This window comes from Nicotiana attenuata, chromosome 5 (assembly GCF_001879085.1).
Source record: "Nicotiana attenuata strain UT chromosome 5, NIATTr2, whole genome shotgun sequence".
Classification (NCBI taxonomy): domain Eukaryota; kingdom Viridiplantae; phylum Streptophyta; class Magnoliopsida; order Solanales; family Solanaceae; genus Nicotiana; species Nicotiana attenuata.
Window position 1 is genome coordinate 15980490 of NC_031993.1, and position 20573 is coordinate 16001062.

The 20573-nt window shown below is 37.0% G+C and overlaps 2 protein-coding genes across 3 annotated transcripts; one reads left to right on the plus strand and one right to left on the minus strand.

Annotated features, from left to right (window-relative positions):
- Positions 855–8402, plus strand: LOC109225394 (protein BTR1-like). Of its 2 annotated transcripts, none has more exons than XM_019390038.1 (9): positions 855–1110; positions 4983–5221; positions 5300–5406; positions 6746–6939; positions 7289–7380; positions 7599–7694; positions 7762–7823; positions 7920–8003; positions 8113–8402. In XM_019390038.1, the coding sequence occupies exons 1-9, from the start codon at positions 1002–1004 to the stop codon at positions 8132–8134; spliced, it is 1005 nt and encodes a 334-aa protein (XP_019245583.1). In that variant the 5' UTR covers positions 855–1001; the 3' UTR covers positions 8135–8402. The 2 variants fall into 2 exon arrangements, with proteins under 2 accessions (XP_019245583.1, XP_019245584.1); XM_019390039.1 differs by having other exon boundaries at positions 856–1110; positions 7292–7380.
- Positions 8872–9492, minus strand: LOC109226012 (putative glycine-rich cell wall structural protein 1). The gene is made up of 2 exons (XM_019390816.1): positions 9003–9492; positions 8872–8906 (listed from the first exon to the last, which is right to left on the minus strand). Exons 1-2 carry the CDS (start codon positions 9490–9492, stop codon positions 8872–8874), a joined length of 525 nt encoding a protein of 174 aa, XP_019246361.1.

Sequence of the window (20573 nt, forward strand, 5' to 3'; positions counted from 1 at the left end):
TATAACCACATAAAAAGGTATCTATAATCCGTAATATAGCAAATGGTATCTATAAATGGCTAATTACTACTAAAAGATAGTGCTTTATGAAAATTTCTCAAAAATATATGACACAAAAAATATCAAGAAGAATATCCCAAGCATAGAGTTTATTAATCTCATCATATTAAAATATCAAAGTCTTAAAATATCAATTGGGTTTAAAAATTTAATTATTCTTAATATTTAACTAATTAACATTGCATACGAATTGTAGATGTAGATGAAAGTGAATATGCTAAGACAACCTTCTCACAAGCGGATTCAAATGCGTTTGATGAAGATGATGTGGTGGATATCCCATAAGCGTCATGGACGTTCTTTTGAATAGTTTTGCGAGTTTTGACTTTTAGTGAATGAAATATAATCTTGTCTTTTACCTTTTTAGTGTTTATTATGATAATATATTGGAACAATATAAAAATTTATTAAGTTTTGTGAAATTTTTCAATAAGATTTTTTTAACTTTTAATATTTTTTTTAGGTTAGAACTTAAAGAAAAAATATAAAATTATATGTTAAAAAATGAGGTTGGGGTGAGCTCATTTTTTAAGGCCCGTCAAAGTGGTGGACTAGCCAGCTCGACCCGTCAATTGCTAAAGCCCATGTGGACCGGAGTGGGCTAGCCCGGTCCCCCATATTAACCTCCGGTTATCGTGGCAAAAAAAAAAAAAAAAAAAGATGCAAAAAAAGAAAAAAGAAAAAGAAAAAGAAGCCAAAATAATTTTTTAGTCCAAAATAGGCGGCTTTCACGGCATTAAAAAAAAAAAAACAAAAAACAAAAGTCTATTCTTCAATTCCTGTTGAACTTTCTTTATATTAACACTTCCTTAGCATATGCTTCCACTCTCTCTCTACTTCATATGTAAGAGATATTTACATAATCACATCTTCGGCTTCTGCTTCTCCATATATTCTCTATACTTTCTATATTTGTATACACATAATTTATACTGATAATAATGGCAATGGAAGGAGGAGCACAATCTGACTACAATTCGTCTACTGAAGGTCTGCAGGAGCACTCTTCTTCGCCTCGCAAATCTCTCTCTCCTCCTCCTTCTTCTTCAGGTTTCGGATCTACTCTATGTTGTTTAGTTTTAGTTTAATTTTATTAATAATGCGGTTTTAGATTCTGATTTTGCAAATTGTTGACTATTTTCGGCTGAGACTATGTGAACTTGCAACAGGAGCAAGTTCGTTTAGAATTTTTGTGGGGTATTTGCGCTTTTAGTCCTTTAAATACGGACAAATTTTGATTCTGATGCTTGTGATATCTGGTTAAGCACATTTGACCTTCAATTAATTGAAATGTGCATTTTTGATTCTTCTGATAATGAATCTTCACAAATTTAACAATTATTAACTGTTAAATTAATTAAAAACATACATTTTAATAAATTCAAGCTAATATATGCACAGTGAAATAAATTTAACGAATTTCTTTGTGAAGGGACCAAAAACACATTTTAACAAATTCAAGGTAATATATGCACATTGAAATATCACAAGGACCAAAATGAGAATTTACCAATAACTGAGGTATCGAAAGTGCAATGATCCCTCCTTTTTTCAAAAACAAAGGTGGCTGCTTTATGTTAAATGATAAAGAAATTAGAAGCAATGCGTGAGGTAGGTAGCACGTTCGATCTAACCTAACTAAGTTAAGATATAGGAAACATAAAATGTATAAGGTAGAAATATTTTGGGATTGGCCTTTAGATTATAGACTAGCCATAGTGCACTCAAGGGTGTGGCATTGTGGACAATGAAGTGGGTACAAGCTTTGGAATAAGGAATTTCTTCCCATTTGCCTAAGCTTAGTGGTTAGAGTTATCCGGTACCTGTGCTGTGGGAGGTAGCAGCTACCCGGTGGAATAGTCGAGGTGCGCGCAGGTCCGGTGGAATAGTAGAGGTGCGTGCAAGCTGGCCAAGATACCACTGTCATGAAAAAAATATTATTGACTACCCATAGTAATACAAAAGAGTTCCAAAACTAAATATAAAAGATTGAATGAGTCATATCAAGATGAGTTTCTTTTCTTTCTCCTAGGCCACGTTTTAAAAAAATATAGGAACATTCAGAGAACAATCCAGTTGAAGTTGGCTGCCTACCTCCTCAAGACAATGTTGAAAAGTTGTATGAATGTTCTATTGGATTCTAAGCAAAACAATTCTTCCTAAGGGTGTGCATACTGACTAATTGCTGCGTAAGTGTTAGGAGAAAGATCTTCACTTTGGAACATAGATGGAATAACAGGGATGCGGGGATATGTTACATTTGTCTTGAACATCCATATCCTCAGATTCCACTTCAGTATCATAAAAAAAATATTATGTATAGCAGTTAGGACCAAAGGTAATATGGTCATGCAAAGTACCTTGAGTAAGTAGAACCTGATCAGATACAAGTGGACTAGGTAATCAAATTCTTTCACGCAGTATTGCTGCCAAAGTTGACTGAATAGGCAGAAGTGCCTGCTCGGACGTTTGTGCATACATTCATTGCTAGAAAATATGCTTTATAGGAGGGCTAACGTTCTTCACTTCAATTTCCCGAGGTTGCTATTTTGCAATAGCTTGTACAAGATATTTTGGGATAATTTGATGTTGAGCATGCTGACATGGGACACATTGGTGTTGTCCTGTATCTATTCTGAAGGTGTTGAGTATCCCTTTTGTCATTGAAGTGAACCCTAAGGTCCATATCCTTAGGAAGAGGTCTCCATTTTGTCATGGGTCATGTGGAATTAGGATGATGAGGATCAGATTTCTCAATCTTCTGACATTCTTTTAATTTGATGATATTCAGCTTCGGCATGTCCATGTCGAACAGTATGATTGAACGGGGTGGATTTTTCGGCCATCAGATCCAAACAATCGACAACCTACTGACCCCCCCCCCCACCCCCCCCCCCCCCCCCTAAAAAAAAAAAAAAAAAGGATCATTAGAAATTTAGGAAGTAAATAAGAAAAGGGGACTGTCTTTCAATTTTAAAAAAAGGGCAGCTTGGTGCACTAAGCTCCCGTTATGTGCGGGGGCCAGGGAAGGGCCAGACCACAAGGGTCTATTGTACGCAACCTTACCCTGCATTTTTTGCAAGAGGCTGTTTCCACGGCTTGAACCCGTGACCTCCTGGTCACATGGCAACAACTTTACCAGTTACGCCAAGGCTCCCCTTCTGTCTTTCACTTTTAGAATTACAAAAAAAAAAATGATGTAAAAAACAGATTTTATTTTTGCCTTCAATTTCGATAAACTAAATTCAAAATGATTGGGCTTCAAGCCAAGCACTCCATAAGGATAATTGAAGCTTGCAAGTTTGTGGACAGTTTATGAGTTAATGATGGGATGTTTGGTTCAACCATCATAAGTACTTCCCTGCATACAGTACATATCTGCATAGTTTTGTTGCATTCTCAATATTCTGTTTGTGAGGTGGACCCTTTAGAATGAGACTAGTAAGCTTGGTATTTACTGGACTGAAGTCTGAGCTTTTCAACCAGATGTCTTGGCGCTTCTTTCATTTCTGTGCAGTGTGCCTGTTTGTTCTCTTGAGATGAAAACAGTTTTGGCTAGCTTAGTTATATTAATTAACTTGAGAAGCATTTCTTGGTATAATTAATTTTTTTTTGTTTCTGTTGGAAGGAAGCCTTAACTTCTATAAAAGATATTATGATAACTTTTTTGAAGGGCATGACCTCTCCTATGTCTTGAGGTAAAGGCTCATTTTTCATTTTTCATCTTCAGATTTAGCTGAGAGAGCTGCAATCCTGGTTACATGGTGTTTCTGATTAAAAAACACACACTATGTGACAAAGATTTGATCCTTGTCACATAGTGTATCTCACTGAGCTTCATTGCATTTTGATTCTTTACATGGAGCCTTGACATTCTACATATGTGCCGCTATTAATGAGGTCATTATTAATTTCCAAAGAGTAATATTGTCTTTTCAAACACATTACACTATGGATTGGAGGAGAAGTTTTTGCTTCCGGAAATACTAAACAAAAAAGGTGCTTGATCTCGAAAGCCCGTCTCACATCTAGTTGTGTAGCAGAGCTGCATTGTTACCATTATCAACTATATACCCATGGGAAAAGAACTATCTTTTGATGCGGCAATGCACCTTGGTGATGCGTCTCTTACTATTCCTCCCCCCTCTTGATAAGTCAGAATAGTGTTGTGTCGCTAAAGGAGGCAACAAGGAGGTTCAAGTATGTACAAAAGCTACAAGTTAAGCAACCTAGTAGGTTCAGTACCATCATTGCTAATAATAATTTTCTTGTTCTCCTAGTCACTCTCTTTTATGCCAAATGTCTTACCTTAGTAGCAGCAATTTCATTAAGATCAAAGGAACCACGTCAGACAGTGAATGGGCGTAATTCTTTGTAGGCAATTCCAATCTTACATCCATTTTGTGGCGAGAAGAAATGTCTTTAACAGGCTGAGATTTACCCATTAAAAGAATTATCTTTCCGCTACATTGTTTTTCCTCATATTCAGAGATTTGGTCATTACAAAATTATATTTTGCATATGCTCTTAACTATGTGTCAAATGCTGTCTGATTATTTTCTGGTTGACTTGATTTTCTGCATTGTGATGATAGTATGTGCTTAATGGGCTGTAGTGAGAGACTATGTATCTTATCGGTTTTGTACCTAAAAGGAGAATGTGCCTTTTTTGCTGCTTTTGAGAGGTAAGAATACGTTCTAACTCTCTTTCAGTTACTAGGAGTTATGCCTGTAAAGATGCTTGGTATCATTACACTAGCAATGTGTATACGATTTTATTTTACGTTTTATTATTTCGAGCATCAAGTTCTTTCATCATGTTTACAGTAATTTGCTCAAACTATTTAATTGATTATGCCACAGATTCTCGTTCCCCCCTTACTTAATGCTGATGTTTCTCCCTTGTGTTTGTGTTATTTCCAGACCATGAGGAGAACACAATATCTGTCAAATTCCTTCTATCAAATGCTGAGGCTGGTTCAATTATTGGAAAGGGTGGCTCAACAATCAGTGACTTTCAGTCTCGTTCTGGGGCAAGAATTCAGTTGTCACGCAACAATGAATTTTTCCCTGGTACCACGGATAGAATTGTAATGGTATCTGGGCCTGTTGAAGATGTACTCAAGGCAGTTGATTTTATTCTTAATAAACTGCTGTCTGAGGTAATATCATGTTTTAAATCCCATTCGCTGTACTGTTATTGACAGATTGATTGAAACAACTATCTTGTTCCAATTCAGTCTTATGTTGAAGATGGTGGTAGTGTTGATCCGCGATCAAAAGTTAGACTAGTTGTGCCCAACAGCTCTTGTGGTGGAATTATTGGGAAGGGAGGAGCTATGATAAAGTATGAATTTTCCTCATTTTTTGTCCTAAAAGCATTTTGCTTGTTCCCCCTCCCCCAAAATACATTTCTCCTGAAAATGCATGCAGGTTTCATAGTCTTATAACTCATTTAACATAACTAGCTCTTCCACCGAGCAAAGATTTACTGATCTGGAGATGCTTGATTTGCTTTTGATAATGATAATAATCAATCTGCATTTGCAGTTTTAAAGTATGCAGTGGCATAGCCTTGCGCTGGAGTGAATTAGCTGATTTTACCTTGACAAGAAAGATATTCCCATTTTCACTTTAAGTAATGTTTGATCAACTGCGTGAGCCGTGCAAGCATTTTATCCTAGTTTATTACCCCTTTAAAACAAATTGTGCGTTCCATTAGAAGCTTTGGTTCAATTCTTCTTGTTGATCTGGCTGGGTTCCTTGTCCCATGTGAATATTTGAACTTAGTCACTTTTAAACTTAGTATGCATGGCTGAAATCTCTGGGATAATGTGTTGCTATCCCATTCTAGACCAGGAAGTCGTCAATGTGTAACATGGGAGTGTGTTTTGAATAAATGCTTGAAGTTGTCCGTTATTTTATGTTTTGCTTACGACTTTCTCTTGTGTAAAGTATGGGAAAGTTCCTATTTACCACTTATTTTCAAAGACCTAGGACATCGAGGGCCTACAAGAAAAGTTAGGATAATAACCATACAGTTCATCTGCAAATTGATGGAATATTATACAGTGTTATCAAAGGCGAAAAGCAAAAAGAAGCGCTGAAGTTATTTGGAGCTTTAAGCGAAAAACATAAATACAGGGTGAGTTATATGAACAGAAGAAATTGAAGGGAAAGATAAAAATATATATGTAGTTCAAGAATGATAGCTATAAAGTGAAACAACAGTACATGGGCAGATGAATTGAAAAAAATTAGAATTTGGTGAAAAAAGGTGAAATATAAATTGTTTAGTGTCGTTCTATTCAAGACAAAACCAAGTAATGAGGTTCGTGCCTTTGCGTTTTGATCCTGCAATGAAGTGATATGTAAGCGACACGAAATGCATATCATATTTTGCATTAGCTTTAGGGCTTAAAGGCTTCTGAAGCGTGCCTTAGACAGCACTGACTATTTTAATTAATGAAGTTGTAACCATAGTGTGAAAGTGCATGAACTTCATCTGCAACCAAAATTATATAAAGGAAACATGTTTTACTTTCTTTTTTTTTTGTTTTTTTTTTTGGTTGAGAAAGGTAACAGAACAGGTTTTACTATATTCTAAGTACAACTTTGAGATGCAGAATAAAGATGGTCGACAAAATCATCAAATTAGTGTTAACATAGATGGTTTTCTTTTCCAGGGCATTTATTGAAGACTCTCATGCTGGCATTAAAATATCATCTCAGGATGACAATTTTCCAGGACTGCATGATAGGTTAGTAATAGTGACTGGAACTCTTGGGGAGCAGATGCGGGCTATTGAATTGATTCTACATAAGTTGGCCGAAGACTCTCATTATAAACAGAACATGAATGCTCCGTTTCCTTATGCAGGTATTGTTCAAATTTCGTTAATTTGTAATACTTCCATTTAAGTGATAGCCCAGGAGGAATAGGATCTGCTCCCCTGTGTTAATCATTATCTGTGCTTGTGCAATTCTTTTGGTAGCGCTTTCTAAAGTACATAGGGCATGTAAACGAATTATTGGAGGGAAGACAGTACAAGTTTCTTGTTTGTCGTACTTTTCTACTACAGTAATGGCCATCTCTTTTGTAATGTTTTCCGAACTATTAGGTGTTTTATTTAGGACATCATCGTAGTAGTTGATGCAGCATCTAAAAGTTGTTTTTAATGTCATATTCTGATTACAAATTCTACTTCTACTTCCGCCTATTTTCTTAGCAGTTTATGTTGGAATGAACTATGGACCACGAAATGGAGTCGGAGGGAGATTTCCGAATAACAGATATCAGAACAATGTCCAGTCTAATACTGTGAGGACACAATTTTTTTGGCCCTAATGCTTTTGACTGGATTTGCAACCCGTTTTTACTTGAAGTCAACTTATTCTTTTTCTTTGTATTGGCTTTGAAGCTGATAATGGAAATGTTCTTATCATGTTTCTGGATAAGATTCTGCTTTTTATTTTTAAAATTTCTAAACCTGTCAGATTTGATTCTCAGTTTTGACCTGCACTTTGGTGGTTTTGCAGGAAGATAGAAACAATTCTGTCACTATTGGTGTTGCTGATGAGCACATTGGTTTAGTGCTTGGCCGGAATGGAAGGAGTATAATGGAGATCAGTCAGGTGTGTAAAGAAGTTGCAATCTTTTCCTGTCCTATATGTTCTAATTAAGTATCTGCTGTCTTTGCAGCAAAGTGGAGCTAGAATAAAGATATCAGATAGGGGTGATTTCATTTCAGGTACTTCAGACAGGTAAGATTTCCTCGATTTGTTTGTTGTGTTCGCATGTTGATATATGGAGTATATAGATAGCATACAAATGTTTAGAAAACTTCCGGACTTCTGCAGGAAGGTAACTATTACAGGATCTCAAAGAGCGATCAGCATGGCCGAGTCCATGATATCTCAGAAAGTAGCGAGAGTTTCTGAGAGGTGACGTGATGGATTAAATTTCTATTTCAAGATATTTTATTTATTATTTTCTTAATGGATAACTGGAATTTCATGTGGTGATTTTGGAACTATGTTGACAATTATACAGTGATGAGTTTGTGAAAGGCTGATCCATGGCAGAAGAGAAGTTTCACTGAAAGAGAGCAGTTCATGAATTTTGTTGAGTCTTGGATCTCTTGAAACAAAGGCAATAAAACTATTTGCGATTGATTCAATTGACTGAATATATGACCGTTCTATACAGTTGTAATTTTTCAGTAGGTTACATTGAGGTGAGATGAGGCTTCTTGGATTGGTTCGATACATTATTTTAATTCCTTTATCATGTCTTGTAGAGAAATGGTCATTGGCATCAATATCAACATCTATTTAAGCTTATGCATCAATTAGCAACAATATATGAAACAATTATATATATACACACACACACACACTCTCTCTCTCTCTCTCTCTCTCTCTCCAGATTTACACTTCCATTCTATGACTAATTACTGCATTCATATTAGTAAATTGGACTGTTGGAAAATCATTTAGCACTAAAGATTAATAATGATGTGCAAGTGTTTATAACATTCTGCTCACAAGTGAATTTTCCTGAAAAATGACTAATGTTGTACCAAAAACATCTAAAGAAAATTTCATTACGGGTATATTATTAACCAAAGCCAGAAAATTATGGTATTGAACATGCAAATATAAAATATACAGTGAAAAGCTCATTACACTCACGCATGCAAAGTTCCCCAACCACAGAAATAAGTTAAGTGAAACCATGCATTTTATTTCACAAACTTCTAAATTCATATGCAAAAATAGAATTATGTTTAAACGAACTTCATCTAATACTTCAAGGTTCATCGCCTCCAGACCCTGATCCATACCCTGATCCATAGCCGGAGCCACTACCATAGCCTGAACCATTGCCGCTGCTGCTGCTGCCGCCGCCGCCTCCTCCTCCTCCACCACCACCACCACCACCTCCTCCTCCTCTTCCACCACCACTTCCATAACCGGAACCACTACCACTACCTGAACCATATCCTGAACCATTTCCTGAGCTGCTGCCACCACCACCACCACCGCCTTGGCCACCTCCGCCTCCACCACCACCACCCCTTCCTATTCCTCCACCCGATCCATACCCTGAGCCATATCCAGAACCATATCCAGAGCCACTACCCCTTCCCGAGTTTGCTCCACCACCACCACCACCACCTCCCCCGCCACCTCCACCACCTCCGCCACTTCCAAACACTCCATCAGCCTCACCATATCCAGAGCCTTCCCCAGAGCCATACCCTGAACCATAACCTGAACCTGCACCCAAGGCTGACCCTCCACCAGCACCTCCCCCTCCACCTCCGCCACCTCCACCGCCTCCTCTCATGCCGTAAAATCTTGCAGCAAAAGCAAGATCAACAAAGAGCAATATCAATAATGCTGCTCCTATAACTTTGGAATACCCCATTCTAAACTTCCAAATGCAGTCTATTATCAAGTACAATAATAAGTATTTGTGTTAATGCAATATTTCTAAGGAATGTGTCACTTGACAAGAGAGGAAATACTTATGATCGTGAATGACAAGTTTAAGGTAGTCTTCCTATTTATAGGCACTCCGAAATCTAACTTTTTTCAGTTGCATGGTTTTTCTAGTAGCTTCTTAAATATTTTATTGGAAGAGGAAAATATGAACGTGTTTATTTGAGATAGTGGTGTTAGTAATGTAGGTACCTGTATTATTATAATTTATAGTATAATATAAACTTATCATGGGGCTGGTAGTGGTGACCCTTAATCAAGCTTCATGCAAAATTATATTATTATAGATGAATACAGTTTGCTCCCACTTTCTATTTAGGATAATGGGGCCAAGGAGATTCAGACACATTCCCACTCTGTCATTCTGTCCTCACTTGACTACAAATTTTAGTGACTTCCATATGCAGAGCTTAATATTATTCTGTGTTAGGTACATGTTATATGATCTTATACATGTTCCTTCTATTTCTCCATGTAAATCTCTTCGCCGCAAGGCATGTTGTGTCATCGTGGCTTTTCGTAAACGGAGACAGAATAAATATGGATCTCATCAAGAAGAAAACCTTTAGGCTTGTTATTCAAAAACTTGTTTAGAAATATCGTAATGAAAGGAACATAGGAGTTTGTCGCTAGGTATTTGACCAAATAGGATCGTCCAGTTCCTATAGAGCCTATCACTAAAAATACCCCTAGATGGGGATAAGGCTAAGCGGAGCGAAAAGGGTTTTCCATGAGATGGGAAATGAAAACTATTTTCCCTACACGAAGTTTGTGAATAAGTGATTGTCTGATAATGAGCAAGGAATATTCGTCTTTATGCTAAACAGGATGGATTGAACTCATAATTCATTAGATGCTTTTTATGAATGTCAACTAAGTATTGTAAGTAAATTGCTCCCGGTTGTTCAATCATTTGATAATAATAAAGGTGTTTAAGGTCCGTTCTTGATTCAACCCACTTCCATTGTAGTGTTCGAGTTCGTAAATACTGTCTAGGGGTGTCAATGGATATATAAAAAACGATTAAACCGACCGAACCGATTTTTAGGTTTCTTTTAATAAAACCGTAGGTTTTTATATAAATCTATAACCGTACCGATAATTAGGGTATGTTTTTTATTTTATGAAAATAAATCAAAAAATTACCGAACCGTGCGGAATAAATTTAATGCAAAAAATATCTTTATATATTAATTTAAAATAATAAAACATTAAATTTTCCTTGGGCCTTGGAATTATGAAAACGATTACAAGCCAACAAGTAATTAAACTCAAAATTCTAATTCTCAAATCTATTATACTACACCTATTAAAACTAAAATTATTTTCAGCATATTCACTAGCAAGACACAAATATTCTAGCGATTATGGGTAGCAAACTACAATGTATTGAATATGTTTCTTTTCATATGGTTTAAATTTATATTTTTGAATATTTAATCTTCTATAGACTTTATTCTTGAGTTTTAGCTTGCTTAATATCTTTCCACTCGTGTGATTTATATTTTCTTTATCTTTGCTTAGTTTTTTTTTCTTAATTCATCACCCTTTAAATAGTAAAAATGTCTAGAGAGTTTTGCTAAGTCAAAATCACGTATATTATTGCATTCTGCTTCAACTGGTGACTTTTGAATGACATTTAAAAAAATACCGAAAATTAATCAAACCGTACCGATACCGAAAAGAAACCGACATGATTGGTACAGTTTTTGAAAGTCAAATTTTGGTTATACATAATAGAATAACCAAAAAATTGGTATGGTACAAATTTTATCAGATAACAGACCGAACCGAACCATTGACACCTCTAATACTGTCACTTTCTCTAGAACCATGCATATAGTAATATTATCTTACGAGGCCAATTTAGAGAAGTGACTAGAAAAATGAAAATGAAGATAAAGTTTTGTTAGTAGTGCTCTTACTTTATTTGCAACAATCAATCAATGATGTCTTGACTATATAAATTAATTCTCTATATACATCCGTCTCTGTTAAGTTTATTTCGTTCCAATACTTTCGAGATTTGCACTTGTTATATTCAAGTTTATATAACAAAAATCCTATATGAGTCTAAGTTTTATGCACTTACAGTCAGTGGGTGTTCAAACTTGAAGTAAGTAAAAAAAAGTCTCCAATAAAAAGTGTTTAATATATGTTATATACCATCAAAATCTAATATTTTACCTATATATACTGTGTAATTTTTCGACGAATGGTGATTAGTTGACCACCCTTAGGGCTATGTACCTTTGCCCCGCTGACGGTGTGAAAATACCTCTTCAATTATGGTAGACTAAAAGTAGCCTTGCCAAAGGTGCGTCCATGGTCCAATATGAAAAGGGAAAGATTTTTCTAAACTTGATTGAATAACAAGAAAGGGTTACTAGAAGTTCTTCACATATGCTGCCTTTTGATTGGATAGGTTTGGACATGGAATTTTGGGAAGTCCTAAGACTAATGAAGACCACAAATAGCCACTAACTCACCTACCCTAAATTCCTTTTCATCTCAATGGTTATTAGTGGGAGTGTGGAGAAATGGAGGTTTCTGCCTCTTTCTTGGAATTCACTCTTTGAATGACAAATGTCTGCTTTGCTTTGCTTTGTGGTGGTCATATGCCACAGCACGCTTTGCTTTCTCTTTGAAACTCAATCATAGCACCTTAGCACCCACTTAAATCAGAAGCGAAATAAGATTTGAAACTTATGAGCACTTGAGGACCCAGAATTTTATGCAAGCAGGTTCAATTAGAGAAGCCAGATTTTTTATCTTTATTGCTTACAACGTAATCTCGTAATAAAGTCTTCTTAAAGTCGGTGCTCTATATTTTAAACAAAATTTTGCTTATTTTAATTTAAAAATCTAACTTTAGCTAATTTATTAAACTTTTAACAAATTTTTTTTTGACCTATTTTAGAATTTATTAACTCTAAGAAATTTGATCGATTATAAAATCTTTTTAACATCTATAAGTAACAAGTTATTATTTGCAAAAGAGGACAATAAGAAAAGAGTTACAAACTAAACTAAATTACACCAATAATCAAAGAAAAAGAGCTTATACACTAAAAAAATTAAATATAAAAAAATGAAAAGAATTCCAACATAAAAAAATTTAAATTAAACTAACAAATGACAAATAATTTCAACAAATATATTTGCAAGTCATAGCAAATTATGAAAGGGAGAACTAAAATTACCTTTTGGGGTAAAATAAACTTAAATATAATTTCTATTGAATTTATGTAAAGAAAATAAACTGTAAAATAAAATAAAGAAAACCGCAACAGCTATCTTTATGGGTTTGTTTCCTTTTCTAATTCTTGTTGCAATTTATACAAACAAAAAATAAAGTAGGCACAAAATATAAAAGGGATTTGAGCACACAACCTCACCAATACTTTGAACCCGTTTGACCACTTTTGCAAGAGCAAAGCTTCTATCAAGTGGGTTCAAAAATAATTTTTATACAAAGTTTACTTTGCTTTAATCGTAATTTATACATATGCATAGTATTATTTTTTGACAAAGTGGGTTCAGTTGAACTCACTTCTCACCACTTGGGTCCGCCCATGCTTATGAGTCCCGAATTTGTTACAAAATTTATAGATCGTCTTAGTCATTGAATTCGCAATTAACTTGTACGCAAAAGTTATTGCTAAATTCGGCCATTAGGTATGGTACTTATTACCCTAACTCCGCCCCTGAAATTAACAGTCTTATGCCTTTTTTCTCCCTTTTAAATTGGTCGATACTTGCTACCTTCTATCAATATTGATACTAGGTAATTTTTCTCACCAAGCTGGCTCCAATCTTAGAGTGCTCTTTAAATATCGTCCTCTTGTCTTCGGTTGAAGTGATATTTCAAACGTACTATTTGCTTACTTATTTCTTACTTTTCTATCTTCTTTTATATGACAATGTTTGTTTAACTACAAACTTTCAAAATTTATTTTAACTTAGTAGTATATTAGTCGTACAAGACAAGCGTTATAGTAATACAATCCAAGACATAAAACACGAGCTAAAGCAAATGCCTCACCTACCACTGTATTAACTCCTTGATATATAGTTTGCCTGGAATAGGAAATTCCAAAATTTTCATTTCACGTCAGTAGTTTAGAATAATATTATTGTCAAATGGTCAAACTTCTCGAGATATCTCAAATAAAAATGTCATTTATATTTGGAAGGATTGAGCATTACAAAGGAAAACTAACCTCCCACTTGGATCCTTCTAGGAAGGTGACATTCGGTAGGTCTATAGTTTATGTTGTTTGGACTCACCAAAAATATTATCGTAATTGTATCGTATCCTTAAAAAATGCATTACTTTTGAACGATCCAACATACACCCGACAACATTTTTGAAGAGTTCGAACAACATTGCTCTATCTTATTCTTACCGTTTTTTTTTTCTTCTTCTTCTCTCTTTGTCTATAGACTTGATAATCGTATATCGTTATAAGTCACTAGCAATATTGCAAAGTCCATCATGATTCCGCATCTTATAATTAACGACCAACGAATAGATGATGTTATAAGTGCTAATTAAGGAGGTGAATTCGTTGGTCAAATTAGGAACTCTTAGTCCACTTTCTTAGTGCTCACTTTGGAATGTGAATCGTGTCTAAAATTCTTTGCACTAGGAAATGGACACTACAGGTAAAGCGTGTCATTTTACTTCAGCAGAATCAAATTTGAAATATATATATATATATAGGTACTTGTATGGGTCCAAATTTGGCAACCACGACAGTTACCGAAGTAGGACAAGGAACGAGGTTATCGTGACGCAACGTCTGATGGTCGTCGTGATGAAGGACAACGACTAAGAGCGGTCAGTCGAGACGAGATGTCAACGGTAGTTTAAACTTAGCTAGTAGGAGACAGTAAGAATATGCTTTTCGACTATTCTTTATGTTGTACTTTTTAGGGTTTCTTGGGAGATTGTCCCTTATAAATAAGAAGAGTTAGTAAAGAAAAAGGGAATCCGGGCAAGAGAGACAAAAGAACACTTTGTAACAGATTCATCTGAGAGAATATATTAGAAATGCCTTATTCATTGATTGCGAAAAAGATACTTCATTGTTCTACATTGACATGGTCCAAAGATTACTCAATCATCTCATATCTCTTCTCTTTCCACTCTGTTACCGAGGAAAGAAGCTTTCTGAGAGATCTCAATAATTGGGTAGTAACTTCGTATGATTACGCCTATCACATTTACTTAAATTGATTGCATATTTACGTTGCTGCATTTATGAGCATTCAATCGACTCATACATATTAACCAACGTCTTCCATTTTGTCTATTCTATCTATCATTTGGTCTAGATTTATTATCCTTAACTAAGATTTACTCCTCTTCTCATCATCGATTGATTTAATCAAAAGGTTTAATACTTTTTTGGTCAAACAATTTGGCGCCGTCTGTGGGGATTTCCTTAGTTAAGATTTTAGTTCCATCTAGATCATAAAAAAGGATAGCCATCTCTTCCTAGCTTTGCATAAACTAACAATGGTAGGAAAAGGAGATGCAAGGTTAAAAGCAATAGCAGGTGTCACAACCAACATCCTGAACACCATCAACGAAGACGGCAGGGAAGACAACGAAAACGTGACACCAAACACTACACCTAGGAGAGACGCTTCACCTCCCCCGCATGAAAGCGTAACTGCTTCGCGCGAAAAGGAAGCCTCCACGTCTACAACAGGAGAGGCGCCACTGGCGGTAAAAAGACTACTGGAAGAGTGGCTAACAAACACTCTGAACAACATACTTGATAAACCCGCTCAAAGGGAGAATAGAGACATTGCACACATAGATGTCACGACAATCGCTGGCGAACAAGATGCCCCCCGCACAGGTAATACTTATACTACTGTTGATGCAGGTAATGACGCACTCGCAGCCATTCTAAAAAAAATGGAGGAAATGGAAAATGAGAATAAGGCACTCCGTGACCAGATAAAGGAGCATCAAGAAAGGGTCGACAAAATACCAGGCGCCCCAAAGTTGTTATCAAAACGGGACGTTGGTCGATTCATCGAGCAACCATACAATGAGGAAGTAGCCCCCCACGCCATTCCAAAAACCTTTAAAATGCCACCATACCTGAAGATATATGATGGTACTACAGACCCAGAAGATCATATCATCCACTACATCACGCCCGTGAAAGGCAACGATCTTTAGAAAGAACAAGTACCATCGGTGATACTGAAAAAATTCGGCGAAACCCTAACAGGGGGAGCCCTAATCTGGTACTCACAACTACCAGCACGGTCAATAGCTACGTTCGAAGAAATGGCGGAAAAGTTTGTCCGCGCCGGAATCTCTATATTTTGAAGCAATCCACTGGGTTTCTGATGCTCGATCTTTACTTGTTGACAATTAGGACACTGGGCTAAAAATTCTGCAATAGACTTCTTCATGTTATCCCACCAATACTGCTCCTTAACATCATGATACAATTTTTGTCGAGCCGGGATGGATGGAATATGGGGATTGATGAATCTCAATCATAATCTTCTCTCGCAACCCTGCCACATTAGGCACACATAATCAGCCCTGGTATCTCAGTGCCCCATCTCCTCCAATCTCGAAACCCGTAATTTTACACCGCTGAATGCTCTCTCTCAATCTTACTAAGGTAGGATCTTCGTATTGCCGTGCTTTTACCTTGGCTACCAAAGATGATTCTGCTGTATTCTGTACAATAACACCTCCATCATCAGAGTCTAACAATCTGATTCTCATATTGCCAAGCTGATGAAGCTCTTTAGTCAACCCTTGTCTACCTGCCTCAATGGGACTGAATGTGTACTAAGCTTCCCATTGACTTACGACTGAGAGCGTCTGCCACAATATTGGCTTTACCAGGATGGTACAATATCTCGACATCATAATCTTTCAGTAATTCAAGCCACCTACGCTGCCTCAAATTCAACTCTTTCTGCTTGAAGATGTATTGTAAACTCTTGTGATCTATGTAGATGTCAACATGGACGCCGTATAAGTAGTGACGCCATATCTTCAAAGCATATATTACTGCAGCCAATTCCAAATCATGGGTCGGGTAATTCTTTTCATGCTTCTTCAATTATCTTGATGCATAAGCAATCACCTTCCCACGTTGTATCAATATGCACCCCAAACCTATACCTGAGGCATCACAATATACCACATAACCTTCTGTTCCTTCTAGGAGAGTGAGCACTGGCGCGGATGTCAATCGATTCTTTAGCTCCTGAAAACTTCGTTCACAAGCGTTAGACCACTGGAACTTAGTAGCTTTTTGTGTTAACTTAGTCAATGGTGCTGATATAGAGGAAAACCCTTCTACAAATCACCTATAATATCCTGCTAGCCCCAGGAAGCTGCTGACTTCTGATGGTGTTGTAGGTCTTGGCCAATTCTTTACTGCATCGATCTTCTGAGTGTCGATACTAATACCCTCATCAGATATCACATGGACAAGGAATGCTACTGAGTTCAGCCAGAATTCACATTTGGAGAGCTTAGCATATAACTTACGATCCTGAAGCGTCTGTAATACTATCCGCAAGTGACCCGCATGTTCCGCCTCCGAACGAGAATACACCAGAATGTCATCAATGAATACGATCACCAACACATCAAGATAGGGCCTGAATATAGTATTCATGAGATCCATAAAAGCTGCTGGGGCATTTGTTAGCCCGTACGACATCACCAAAAACTCAAAGTGCCCATATCTTGTCCGGAAGGCCGTCTTTGGAATATCCTTCTCCTTAACCCTCACCCGATGATACCCTGAACGTAAGTCAATCTTGGAGAAATACTTGGCACCCTGGAGTTGGTCAAACAGGTCGTCAGTCCTTGGAAGTGGATACTTGTTCTTTATAGCAAACTTATTCAACTGTCGATAATCGATACACATCCTTAACGACCCGTCTTTCTTCCGCACGAACAAAACTGGCGCACCCCAAGGTGAAGTGCTAGGCCTAATGAAGCCCTTATCCAGCAAGTCCTTCAACTACGCCTTCAACTCTCGCAACTCTGCCGGGGCCATTCTTTATGGAGGGATAGAGATCGGTTAAGTGTTAGGCAACACATCAATGCTAAACTCAATCTCCCTTTCAGGAGGAAGGCCTAGGAGTTCATCTGGGAAAACATCTGGAAATTCATTGACCACGGGGATTGGTTGTAGAGTAGGCGGCTTCGCCTCCGTATATCTAACACGAACAAGATGATAAATGTAAACTTTTGAGATCATCTTCCTTGCCTTAAGATAGGAAATAAACCTACCTTTCGGCGTAGAAATGTTCCCTTTCCATTCAATGATAGGTTCACCAGGAAACTGAAACCTAACCATCTTCGTACGACAGTCAACATTTGCATAGCATGAGGCCAACCGGTCCATTCCCATTATCACATCGAAATCAACCATTTCTAACTCAAATATATTCGCCGAGGTTTGACGACTACAAAAACCTCTATATACCCTTCTAGCAATCACCGAATCTCCTATTAGAGTAGATACCGCAAGTGGTTACTTATCAATTCAGGTTTGACGCCAAACTTATTAGCCACAAAGGGTGTAACATATGATAATGTAGATCCCGGATCAATCAGCGTATATACATCATAAGAATACACAGACAATGTACCTGTAGCAACATCCAGAGATGACTCGAGATCCTGTCGACCTACTAGAGCATAGGTTCGATTTTGAGCACCACTCGAACTCGGCACTGCACCTCTACCTCTACCATGACCTGTCGACTGCTGAAAACCCCATGCTGGAGGTCGAACTGATAAGGAAGAAGCAGACACAGATCTAGTCGGCTGAGCCATACCACCACCTCATCTAATAGGACAATCCCGCATCATGTGTCCAGGCTGTCCGCAAGAATAGCACACATCAGAACCTCGACGGCACAGTCCAAAGTGGTCCTTGCCGCACTGATCACAACGTGGTATTGGGGGTCTCATCTGACTAGTATCTGTCACACCTCCTTTTTTTACACCCCTACCCCGAAGGATAAATGTATAAGGGAGTTTTTCCATTTAAAGTGACATTATTCGAAATGGGATTATCTATTTATTTTTAGAGTCGCCACTCGGGAAAGGATGGGCTTTTGGTGTCCCGAGTCACCGGTTTAATTTAAATCCCAAATCGAGGAAAAATTTCGACTTCCCAATTGGAGTCTGCGAACCAGAAATTCTGTGTAAGGAATTCTGTTGACCCGAGGGAAGGTGTTAGGCATCCCCGGATCCCGTGGTTCTAGCACGGTCGCTTAAATTATTATAAATGGCTAAAAATCTGATTTTTATACAAGTTCAAACTTATAGTGCAATTTTATAAATTATTTACCGCTTTTATTTACTTTTTACGAAAGTGAACGCCGTTTAAGAGCGTGTTTTTTTTGGATCACGTCACATGAAATGCACCCGGATCCTCAACACCTCTTATTCAACGTTTTGGGATTTGGATTTGGGTTGCATGAAATGCGCACCCGAGTTTAAGAAGGTAAAATTATTAAATAACGCGCCTAAAGCGACTAGCGTGTTGGTATCTTTGCGGGAGACCATGGAAATTTGCTAAATGGCTTACCCGATTTCTAAAATATTTTAACATAGTATTTAATAAGGGCCCCGCAATTTGTATGTTTTGTGCGGCGAGGCTTATATCATGTTATATTTAAAGGGTATTCTAAAGAAACTATGATTTTCTATTACAGTGTTGTCTCTAAAAAGGGCCCTAGTTAATTTGCATTTATAAATTCGGGTCTCAAGTTCAAGTCCGAATTCAAACAAAAGGAAGGACCCTCTTAATTTGAACCCGCTACTTAACTCGAAACCCTACATTGATATTGTAAATTAATACCCCATATCCCTAATGTAGTTTAATAGACTCTTCGTGTCTATCGTTTGGGCTGTGAACTTCGGGCCCAGGTCTATGGCAATAGTAATCTGTGAATGGAGCTTGCCTTGGGCTTCTGGGCATTGGCCCAAGGCTTATTTTATATGAATTGGTTGATAGAGTCCGATTTTCAGCATTTGCCATGTCTGGGCCTCTTAACGGCCCAGTTCAACTCAAACTCATCTTAAAGAAAATTTCAACCTTATAAGAAAAAATTTTATGTGGAAACTGTGACTACTTTAAATAAAATGACAGAATATGCTGAACGTGCTGAAATTTATTGTTAAAATCAGGACTGGTCTAATGTTGGTCCTGCTGAAATTGAATATGTCAAAGTCAATACTATTGAATCAACATGCTGAAACTCATAGACTAATTATATGCATGGAGATTTAAACGATCAACCTCAACTAAATTGAACCTACTATCACTACACACTATATTCTATCACACTGAAGTTCGAAACAGTACAGAACGGTCCTTTATACAGTCCAGTTACACATTGGTAAGGCTAAAACAAAAATGATTCCTACAACTACATACGTTAATACTTATTGAATTACACACAGAAGCTCATTTAAACATAAAAGGCAGTCGGAATGTATTGGGTTAATTGAGCATGAGAAATCGTGTGTTGACTTTTATTGCTTGCCCAATAAGTGCTACATAGCTGTGTAACAGCAGAATGAATACCTGGAGATGGAAATATAACACGAGAAGAGGGGTCAGCAGCAATTCAAGTCAGCAGTATCACAGCGAGCAAGTTTAAAAATCCAGCAATGAGGAACCAGTTAAACAGAACCAAAATCTGATTGAGCAGCTAAATCTAGCTTGAAATCAACTCAGGAAATAGTTCATAACCAAAGGAATCAATAAACCAACTGGACATAACTCGAACAGGCCCAAAGTTACAATAGAACAGTATTTTTTGTTAAATTTTGCTGTATTCGAATCTGAAGTTCGAATTTCAGATCTTAAACTTGCAGAAAATGTATATTTGGGGAAATTTGGAGCTGGAAGGTTTTTGGAAAATTCTCAGGGGTCAGAAACTTGTGAAACAAGGCAATGGGTGTGCCTTTTATAGGCAAAAAAT

Excerpts from the sequence above, each read along its gene's own strand:
- LOC109225394 (XM_019390038.1), top strand. The coding sequence starts at position 1,002 with ATGGCAATGGAAGGAGGAGCACAATCTGACTACAATTCGTCTACTGAA. Across the intron at positions 7,381-7,598 it reads ACAATGTCCAGTCTAATACT|GAAGATAGAAACAATTCTGT; the intron begins GTGAGGACACAA and ends GTGGTTTTGCAG. Across the intron at positions 8,004-8,112 it reads GTAGCGAGAGTTTCTGAGAG|TGATGAGTTTGTGAAAGGCT; the intron begins GTGACGTGATGG and ends ACAATTATACAG.
- LOC109226012 (XM_019390816.1), bottom strand. The coding sequence starts at position 9,492 with ATGGGGTATTCCAAAGTTATAGGAGCAGCATTATTGATATTGCTCTTT. Across the intron at positions 8,907-9,002 it reads TGGTGGAAGAGGAGGAGGAG|GGTATGGATCAGGGTCTGGA; the intron begins GTGGTGGTGGTG and ends GCTATGGATCAG.